The 10698-nt window shown below is 37.2% G+C and overlaps 1 protein-coding gene across 1 annotated transcript in view; it reads left to right on the top strand.

Annotated features, from left to right (window-relative positions):
* The first annotated feature begins 491 nt into the window (after positions 1-491).
* The window catches only part of LOC132180396 (uncharacterized), a 19497-nt gene continuing 9290 nt past the window's right edge, over positions 492-10698 (top strand). The window contains exons 1-19 of the mRNA XM_059593198.1: positions 492-503; positions 597-911; positions 1030-1188; positions 1282-1587; positions 1734-1880; positions 1974-2288; positions 2403-2561; positions 2654-3700; positions 4012-4299; positions 4395-4514; positions 4618-7215; positions 7324-7482; positions 7576-7881; positions 8002-8160; positions 8246-8551; positions 8695-8841; positions 8935-9249; positions 9367-9525; positions 9618-10664. Coding sequence (XP_059449181.1) covers positions 1171-1188; positions 1282-1587; positions 1734-1880; positions 1974-2288; positions 2403-2561; positions 2654-3700; positions 4012-4299; positions 4395-4514; positions 4618-7215; positions 7324-7482; positions 7576-7881; positions 8002-8160; positions 8246-8551; positions 8695-8841; positions 8935-9249; positions 9367-9525; positions 9618-10664 — 7596 coding nt within the window. The 5' untranslated portion in view covers positions 492-503; positions 597-911; positions 1030-1170. The remainder of the gene's footprint in view (positions 504-596; positions 912-1029; positions 1189-1281; positions 1588-1733; positions 1881-1973; positions 2289-2402; positions 2562-2653; positions 3701-4011; positions 4300-4394; positions 4515-4617; positions 7216-7323; positions 7483-7575; positions 7882-8001; positions 8161-8245; positions 8552-8694; positions 8842-8934; positions 9250-9366; positions 9526-9617; positions 10665-10698) is intronic.

Below are 10698 nucleotides of genomic sequence, written 5' to 3'. Positions count from 1 at the left end.
AAATAGGGACTTCAACTCTTTGACTATAATAAATGTGTCTGAGGTGTCTGAGGAAGAGATTAAAGAAGAAACCTTGGGTCAAGAAGAAGGCATTATTAATGACTCTTACTCTGCATCTGCAATGGTTGTGAGTGAAGAAGCAGGCTTGAAAGAAGCTGAACCAGAAAACAATGAGCAAATGAAAAGTTTTGATTATAAAGAAATCTCCGAAGAAGATCAGGTTGGACTTGCGTTCATATTTTGTGCTTTAAAAATAATTTCATATGCGTGTTCTTCTATAACTAGCAACACTTTCTTTACTTTCTCTCTCTCTCTCTCTCTCTCTCTTTTTTCTTTCTTAATAGGAATCTAGGGGATCAGAGACAGCAGCCTCAAGTACAAATCCAAAAAAAGTGAACACAGAGAAACCAGCTAATGCAGACCTCTCTTCATCAGTTGGAGAAGTCTCAGCAAAAGAAATCTTAAAGCAAGACGAAAGTGATGCAACCAAGTTAAAAGAAGAGGTCAACTTTGTACACAAAATCTGAAATGTTTTCAAAATATTCTATTTTGTGTCAATTTTCAGTTATTGACCGAGTGCTTTATTTGCTTAACAGGTGAAAAGCACAGATTTGGAATTTATAGAACAAATTGAGGCAATAGATTTGATCGAGGAAACAAAATCAGAGACCTTACAAGTGTGTGCAGAGCCAAATAGGGACTTCAATGCTTTGCCTATTACAAATGTGCCTGAGCTGTCGGAGGAAGAGATTAAAGAAGATACCTTGAGTCATAAAGAAAGCATTATTAATGACTCTTACTATGCATCTGCAACTGTTGTGAGTAAAGAAGCAGGCTTGAAAGAAGTTGAACCAGAAAACAATGAGCAAATCAAAAGCTTTGATTATAAAGAAATCTCCGAAGAAGATCAGGTTGGACTTGCGTTCATATTTTGTACTTTAAAAATAATTTCATATGCGTGTCCTTCTATAACTAGCAACCCTTTCTTCACTTTCTCTCTCTCTCTCTCTCTCTCTCTCTTTTTAATAGGAATCTAGGGGATCAGAGACAGCAGCCTCAAGTACAAATCCAGAAAAGTTGAACACAGAGAAACCAGCAAGTGAAGACCTCTTTTCATCAGTTGGAGAAGTCTCAGCAAAAGAAATCTTAAAGGAAGACAAAAGTGATGCAATGAAGTTAAAAGAAGAGGTCAACTTTGTACACCAAATCTGAACGGTTCCCAAAATATTCTGTTTTGTGTCCATTTTCAGTTATTGAGTCGGTGCTTTATTTGTTTAACAGGTCAAAGGCACAAACTTGGAGTTCATAGAACAAATTGAGGCAACAGATTTGACAGAGGAAACAAAATCAAGGACCTTACAAGATCATGCAGAGCCAAATAAGGACTTCAGTGCTTTGACCATAACAAATGTGTCTGAGGAAGAGATTAAAGAAGAAACTTTGAGTCCAAAAGAAAACATTATTAATGACTCTTACTCTGCATCTACAACGGTTGTGAGTGAAGAAGCAAGCTTGAAAGAAGCTGAACCAGTAAACAACGAGCAAGTCCAAAGCTCTGATAACAAAGAAACCTCCAAAGAAGATCAGGTTGGACTTGGATATAAATTTTAAGCTTTAAAAAATACTTCATCGGTGTTTTTTTCAATAAGTAACAAACCTTTCTCTCTCTTTTTTTTTTTTTTTTTTTTAATTATTATTATTATTTTTTTATCATCTTTTTCCTTTTTTAATAGGAATTTAGGGGATCACAGACAATAGTTTCAAATAAGTCAAACACAGAGAAACCATCTAATGAAGACCTCTCTTCATCAATTGGAGAAGTATCGGCAAAAGAGAGCTTAAAGGAAGACAAAAGTGAGGATACGACGTTAAAAGAAGAGGTCATCTTTGTATACAAAATCTGAATGGTTCCCAAAATATTTTATTTTGTGTCCATTTTCAGTTGTTGACTTAGTGCTTTATTTGTTTAATAGGTCAAAGGCACAAATTTGGAGTTCATAGAACAAATTGAGACAATAGATTTGACAGAGGAAACAAAATCGGGGACCTTACAGGACTATGCAGAGCCAGAGAAGGACTTCAGTGCTTTGACTATAGCAAATGTGCCTGATGTATCTAAGGAAAAGATTAAAGAAGAAACCTTGAGTCAAGAAGAAAACATTATTAATGACTCTTACTCAGCCTCTGCAACCGTTGTGAGTGAAGAAGCAGGCTTGAAAGAAGCCGAGCCAGAAAACAATGAACAAATCAAAAGCTTTGAGAATAAAGAAATCTACGAAGAAGATCAGGTTGGATTTGGATTCAAATGTTGTGCTTTAAAAATGACTTCATATGTGTGTTCTTCTATAAGTAGCAACCCCTTATTTACTCTCTCTCTCTCTCTCTCTTTTCTTTTTTAATAGGAATCTAGGGAATCAGAGACAGCAGCCACAAGTACAAATGCAGAAGAATTGAACACACAGAAATCAGCTAATGAAGACCTATCTTCATTAGTTGGAGAAGTCTCAGCTAAAGAAATCTTAAGGGAAGACGAAAGTGATGCAACAAAGTTAAAAGAAGAGGTTAGAATTGTATACAAAATCAGAATGGTTCCCAAAATATTCGTTTTATTGTCCATTTCAATTGTTGAATCAGTGCTTTATTTGTTTAACAGGTCAAAGGCACAAATATGGAGTTCATAGAACAAATTGAAGCAATAGATTTGACAGAGGAAACAAAATCAGGGACCTTACAGGATCATGCAGAATCAAATAAGGACTATAGTGCTTTGACTATACCAAAAGTGCCTGAAGTGTCTGAGGAAGAGATTAAAGAAGAATCCTTAAAGCAAGAAGAAAAGATTATTAATGACTTTGACTCTACATCTGTAATAGTTGTGAGTGAAGAAGCAAGCTTGAAAGAAGCCGAACTAGAAAACAATGACCAAGTCAAAAGCTCCGATAGTTCTCCTGATGGGAAGGATCTAGCAACCATTGAAACAGAAGGAACTAGCTTAAAGAGTGTGAATATTGATGTGAAGCAAAAGGAATATTTCAACTCAGAAGTGAATAAGGACAATGATATTTTACCATTGGTAGACGAAGGTGAAGAAAAACTTGAGCATCAAATGGAGGATAAAGCTCCCGCCAGAGTAATTGACAATGAAATAGAATTGACCACTGGTGAGACTCCACTAAGAGACGAAATCACTCATGAAAAAGTGAAAAGTCCTTCTAATGTGCAGAAAACAAATGAGAAGTCAACACAAAAGGGAGATGAATCCATTAAATCAAAAGATCTCACTAAATTGCTGTCTTCAGATGATGGGAAGGAGGGTGCTATTCAAGAACTTCAAAAGCACAAGGATACAGAGTTACATATGGCCCTAGAGCTACACAATGAAAAAAATAGCTATGATATAGAAGATGAGAAGATCTCAAAGAGCGGAGAAACTGGTGAATTAGCAGGTCAAACTGAGGTATGCAATTTGGAGACTCAGAAAGATGAAAATCCATCTCATGAGGTGTTAAAGACTGTAGTAGTTGGTACATGCAAAGATAATGAAAAGGCTATCCTGGAACAAGAGGGCTCTGTTCAGAACTTTGAAGACTGCTTAACAGATGTTGTAGTAGAGAAAGGAACAGTTGACTTGGAAGCAGGTGCTGGAAGCCAAGAATGTGAGCCGACAAACTCCAAAGACAAAAAACTTTTAGTAAAGAAGGTAAACATAAATTACATCACTCTATATTGAGTAAGCAATAAACAAATTACTTAATTTAAATGGCTTCCTTATTTGATATAATATGGTGTTAGTAACGATTACAGACGAAACATTGAAGGCCCAATTAACCACAAATGCTGATTTGTCCAATGATTTCATGAACACTCCATCTCACATGACTAACTCGGATGTTCATATTTGTTTCTGTTGTTTATTTCTCTTTCTCTATGGAATCAAAGCACCACCAATATATTTCTCTTCTCTACAACGAACTACATTAAGCTTTTTACTAATATATTGGTCTGGAACAGAATCTTGAATCAGCTGATCTTGGTCAAAAGCTTGATTTTGTCTCCGAATCAGTGAGCAAAGATCAAAGTGATGAAACATTCCCTCAAACCAACAAGGGTCAAACTGAGGAGAGCAGCAATGACATTCAGGATTGGAATTCCAAATTTGTTGAACGACAAATTATTGGACAAGTTCAACATGAAACGGAGAGAAAAATGGCAATGCAGCCCCAATTGGAGGCTGAAGATCATATTAATGTATCACAATATGCAAAAGAGACCATTACCAATGTCATTGCTACTGAAGAGGTTAGGAGATCAACTCACACATAGTCATAATTTCTTTTCCATGAGTGATTTCCCAAGGTTCTATTTGCTCTGTTGATATTAAAATTATTGAACAGGTGCATGAGGGAGTTGAGAAAGTTGATGGAAGTGAAAGCATCAAAGAACATGCCATACATGGAGAGAGCGACTTGAAGGAAATTCATACGGTATCTGCAGGAGATGAAATACTTGAGAAGGTGAGTTAAATTAGTATAGAGATTCTATGTTATAAACATCTCACATGCTGCTTCTTTTTCTTCATCCTCCGAACAATAATTTGAAATGTTATTTGATAAACAGGTGAAAGACTCTGGCCCAGAATCAACTGAGTATCTTAAGGCAACAGACTTCAATGAGCAGACAGAAACACTGAACACAGGAATTGAAGAAGATCCAACAAGGGAGGCAGAAGCACCTGGTACAAAAGCACCAGAAGAAGAAAAGATACAAGATGAAGGTAGTCTTAAGTCTGCAGATGAAGATACAGAAGAAAAGATTAAAGAGGAGATCAAAGTGCAAGTGGATGATTTGCATGAGAAGAATGACAATGTAACTGTGGTAGCAGCAGAGTCAAGCTCAGGGGAAGCTCAGATGGATGACAAACATGTAAAGGACACTAGCTCAGATGAGAGTTTAGAAACAATCAAAACTGAGCAGTGTCCACAAGCTGAAGAAGTTAGCAGCAAGAAACCTGAGAAAACCTCCTCTTGCTTGGTGTCTCAACTACCAAATATGGATCTCAAAAATGTAGGGAAAGAGAGTGTAACTCTGGATGAACCAGGTACAGATGAAGTTGAGGAAACCAAAACAATTTCCAGCGCAGTTTTCCAATCCAAATATCACGGTGTGGAAGAAACTAATAAAACTGGGCAAAGTTTAATAGTGGAAAAGCTGGATGCAGATGGAACTGAAGAAGCAATCAAAAGAGCTTCTGGAACAGTGTCTGAATCCAAATTTCTAGGCATTGAAGTAGTTACTGAGGATGAAATCACTGCTGATCAGACTCTCCCTACTGGGAAGTTAGAAGAGCAATTTCAAACACCATCTTCTGAATTGCTTTCCTTGGAACAGGAGCATGGACCTACAATCATAGCCAAGGAGACAGAAGCAATAAAAACAAGGGAAGGGGAGATGCTTGATGATTCTTCAGCAACGAAAGATACAGAAGAGATGTGCCTGCAAAAGGAAGAGCAGCTCCAAACACTATCTTCCACATTGCTTTCCAAGGAACAGGAGCATGGAACTACAACAGCATTCAAGAAGATAGAAGGAGAAAGCACAAGGGAAGCAGACAACAAGAATATCAACAATTCTTCAGTAATAAAGGCAACAAAAGAGACATGCTTGGAGCAAGAGGAGCCCCGAGAACTCAATGTCTCCAAATTGGGGATTGAAATCAACAAAGACATACAGATGGACAGCTCAAATAAATTAAATAAGGAAGAATGTTGCACATCAGATGGAGCTACAAAATTGGAGACTGAAGAAAACGAAGAGAGAAAATACTCCCATGCTTTATCAGAAAGTGAGAAAACTGGAGAACTAACAAGACAATTCGAGGAACCCTCCAATCTTAGCTTTGAGATAAGCGAAAAAGATTTTGAACCTGTGTTGGATGTTCACAGTCATGAAGTACTAATTAGCTCAGAAGAAAAGGTACAGGATGAAGGTATTGTGAAGCTTGTGGATGTCTCCACCATAGTAGCTGAAGAATCATTAGAAAATATTAAAGAGGAAATCATAGGGGAAGTGGATAATAGTTGTGACAAAACTGAAAATGCAACTACAGAAGTGGTAACAGCAGAGTCAAGCTCAGGGGAACCTCAGCTGCATGACATGTCAACAAAAGATATTATCTCACATGAGAGATGTCAAGAAACAATTATAATGGAGTCTAGTCCACTGGCTGAAGAAGTTGCTAGCATGAAGCTTGAAGGAACTTCCTCTAACTTGCCATCTCAACTCCCAAATATGATTAGTGCAAATGCAGAGAAAGAAGGTGAAACTTTGGATAGTCCAGATGCACATGAAGTTGAGGAAACCGAAACAACTTCTGATTCAGTTTTTGAGTCCAAATATCAGAGTGTTAAAGAAACTGATGAAACTGGGCAAAGCCTAAAAGTAGAGAAGCTGGATGCAGCTGATATAGAAGAAATCAAAGAACCTTCAGAAACATTGTCAAAACCTAAAGCTCTAGAAGTTGAAGCAGTTAGCGAAGATGGAGTCATTGCTGATCAGACTCTCCCAGCAGGGATGTTGAGTGAGCAACTTCAAACTCTATCTTCTTCAGTTCTTTCCAGGGAACAGGAGCATGGAACTACGACCACAGTTGAGAGGACAGAACAAGAGAGGACGGAGGAAGTTCAAACACTAGGTACTGAGAGTATCGATTATTCTTCTGCTGCAAAGACAACAGAAGGGACATGCTTTAAAAAGGAAGAGCTCAGGGAGTTCGAAGTCCCCACAGTGGGGCTTGAAAGTGGCAAAGCCATACCAAGGGACATCTCAAGTGAAGTACAAAAGGAAGAAAGCATCACTCTGGATCAAGCTTCAAAACTAGAGCCTCAAGAAAAAGAAGAGATCAAATATGCTGATTCTCCATCAGAAAGTGAGGAAATCAAAGAACTAGCAAGACCAATTGAGGAAGCCTCCAATCACAACTTTGAGATAAGTGAAAAGGCTGCTGATCACGTGTCAGAAGTCCAGAGTCATGAAGTACTCACCAAATCAGAAGATATCAGTGAAAAGCATCTTGAGGCAGTAGTAATCAATTTGAAAACTGAAGAGAGTCAGTGCAGGAAAACAGCTGAAGCAAATCAAAAATCAAAGAATGAAGTTTCTATTGAAGGGGTCAGAGAACTATATCATGATTATAAAGAAATCTCCGAAGAGGATCAGGTTGCACTTGCATTCAAATTTTGTGCTTTAAAAATGACTTCATATGTGTGTTCTTATATAACTAGCAACCATTTCTTTACTCTTTCTCTCTCTCTTCTTTTTTTATAGGAATCTAGGGTATCAAACACAGCAGTCTCAAGTACAAATCTAGAAAAAGTGAACACAGAGAAACCTGCGAATGCAGACCTCTCTTCATCAGTTGCAGAAGTCTCAGCAAAAGAAATCTTAAAGCAAGACGAAAGTGATGCAACGAAGTTAAAAGAAGAGGTCAACTTTGTATACAAAATCTGAAATGTTTTAAAAATATTCAATTTTGTGTAAATTTTCAGCTATTGACTGAGTGCTTTATTTGCTTATCAGGTCAAAGGCACAGATTTGGAGTTTGTAGAACAAATTCAGGCAATAGATTTGACTGAGGAAACAAAATCAGGGACCCTACAGGATTGCGGAGGGCGAAATAGGGACTTCAATGCTTTGACTATAACAAATGTGCTTGAGGAAGAGATTAAAGAAGAAACCTTGAGTCAAGAAGAAAGTATTATTTATGACTCTTACTCTGCATCTGCAATGGTTGTGAGTGAAGAAGCAGGCTTGAAAGAAGCCGAGCCAGAAAAAAATGAGCAAATCAAAAGCTTTAATTATAAAGAAATCTCCGAAGAAGATCAGGTTGGACTTGGATACAAATTTTGTGCTTTAAAAATGACTTCATATGTGTGTTCTTCTATAAGTAGCAACTCTTTCTTTACTCTCTCTCTCTCTCTCTCTCTCTCTCTTCTTTTTTAATAGGAATCTAGGGAATCAGAGGCAGCAGCCTCAAGTACAAATGCAGAAAAATTGAACACAGAGAAACCAGCTAATGAAGATCTCTCTTCATTTGTTGGAGAAGTCTCAGCAAAAGAAATCATAAAGGAACACGAAAGTGATGCAACGAAATTAAAAGAAGAGGTCAACTTTGTACACAATCTGAAATGTTCCCAAAATATTTGTGTCCATTTTCAGCTATTGACTTAGTGCTATATTTGCTTATCAGGTAAAAGGCACACATTTGGAGTTCGTAGAACAAATTCAGGAAATAGATTTGACGGAGGAAACAAAATCAGGGACCCTACAGGATCCCGCAGAGCGAAATAGGGACTTCAATGCTTTGACCATAACAAATGTGTCTGAGGAAGAGATTAAAGAAGAAACTTTGAGTCCAGAAGAAAACATTATTAATGACTCTTACTCTGCATCTGCAATGGTTGTGAGTGAAGAAGCATGCTTGAAAGAAGCTGAAGCAGTAAACAACGAGCAAGTCCAAAGCTCTGATCACAAAGAAACCTCTAAACAAGATCAGGTTGGACTTGGATATAAATTTTAAGCTTTAAAAAATACTTCATCGGTGTGTTTTTCAATAAGTAGAAAACCTTTCTCTTTTTTTTTTTTTTTTCTATTCTTTTTTTTTAAAAAAATAAAATAAACTTTTTCCTTTTTTAATAGGAATTTAGGGGATCACAGACAATAGTTTCAAATAAGTCAAACACAGAAAAACCATCTAATGAAGACCTCTCTTCTTCAATTGGAGAAGTATTGGCAAAAGAAAGCTTAAAGGAAGACGAAAGTGAGGATACGACGTTAAAAGAAGAGGTCATCTTTGTAAACAAAATCAGAATGGTTCCCAAAATCATTTAATTTGTGACCATTTTCAGTTGTTGACTCAGTGCTTTATTTGTTTAATAGGTCAAAGGCACAAATTTGGAGTTTATAGAACAAATTGAGACAATAGATTTAACAGAGGAAACAAAATCGGGGACCTTACAGGATTGTGCAGAGCTAGAGAAGGACTTCAGTGCTTTGACTATAGCAAATGTGCCTGATGTGTCTGAGGAAAAGATTAAAGAAGAAACCTTGAGTCAAGAAGAAAACATTATTAATGACTCTTACTCTGCATCTACAACCGTTGTGAGTGAAGAAGCATGCTTGAAAGAAGCCGAACCAGAAAACAATGAACAAATCAAAAGCTTTGAGAATAAAGAAATCTACGAAGAAGATCAGGTTGGAATTGGATTCAAATTTTGTGCTTTAAAAATGACTTTATATGTGTGTTCTTCTATAAGTAGCAACCCTTTCTTTACTCTTTCTCTCTCTCTCTCTCTTTTTCTTTTTTAATAGGAATCTAGGGAATCAGAGACAGCAGCCTCAAGTACAAATGCAGAAGAATTGAACACAGAGAAACCAGCAAATGAAGACCTCTCTTCATCAGTTGGAGAAGTCTCAGCAAAAGAAACCTTAAAGGAAGACGAAAGTGATGCAGCAAAGTTAAAAGAAGAGGTCAGAATTGTATGCAAAATCTGAACGGTTCCCAAAATATTCTTTTTATTGTCCATTTCAATTGTTCAATCAGTGCTTTATTTTTTTAACAGGTCAAAGGCACAAATTTGGAGTTCATAGAACAAATTGAAGCAATAGATTTGATAGAGGAAACAAAATCAAGGACCTTACAGGATCGTGCAGAATCAAATAAGGACTTCAGTGCTTTGACTATACCAAAAGTGCCCGAAGTGTCTGAGGAAGAGATCAAAGAAGAAACCCTGAAACAAGAAGAAAAGATTATTAATGACTTTGACTCTACATCTCTAATCGTTGTGAGTGAAGAAGCAAGCTTGAAAGAAGCCGAACTAGAAAACATTGACCAAGTCAAAAGCTCCGATATTTCTCCTGATGGGAAGGATCTAGCAACCATTGAAACAGAAGGAACTAGCTTAGAGAGTGTGAATATTGATGTGAAGCCAAAGGAATATTTCAACTCAGAAGTGAATAAGGACAATGATATTTTACCATTGGTAGATGAAGGTGGAGAAAAACTTGAGCATCAAATGGAGGATAAAGCTTCTGCCAGAGTAATTGACAATGAAATAGAATTGACCATTGGTGAGACTCCACTAAGAGATGAAATCACTCATGAAAATGTGAAAAGTCCTTCTAGTGTGCAGAAAATAGATGAGAAGTCAACACAAAAGGGAGATGAATCCATTAAATCAAAAGATCTCACTGAATTGCTGTCTTCAGATGATGGGAAGGAGGGTGCTATTGAAGAAGTTCAAGAGCACAAGGATACAGAGTTACATATGGCCCCCGAGCTACACAATGAAAAAAATAGCTATGATACAGAAGATGAGGAGATCTCAAAGAGCGGAGAAACTGGTGAATTAGCAGGTCAAACTGAGATATGCAATTTGGAGACTGAGAAAGATGAAAATCCATCTCATGAGGCGTTAAAGACTATAGCAGTTGGTACGTGTAAAAATAGTGAAAAGGCTATCCTGGAACAAGAGGACTCCATTCAGAACTTTGAAGAAAGCTTAACTGGTGTTGTAGTAGAGAAAGGATCAGCTGACTTGGAAGCAGGTACTGGTAGCCATGAATGTGAGCCGACAAACTCCAAAGGCAACAAACTTTTAGTAGAGAAGGTAAACATAAATTACATCACTCTCTATTGACTAA

Source organism: Corylus avellana, chromosome ca5, assembly GCF_901000735.1.
Source record: "Corylus avellana chromosome ca5, CavTom2PMs-1.0".
In the NCBI taxonomy this organism is placed as follows: Eukaryota; Viridiplantae; Streptophyta; class Magnoliopsida; order Fagales; family Betulaceae; genus Corylus; species Corylus avellana.
This window is presented reverse-complemented; position numbering and strand designations above follow the sequence as displayed.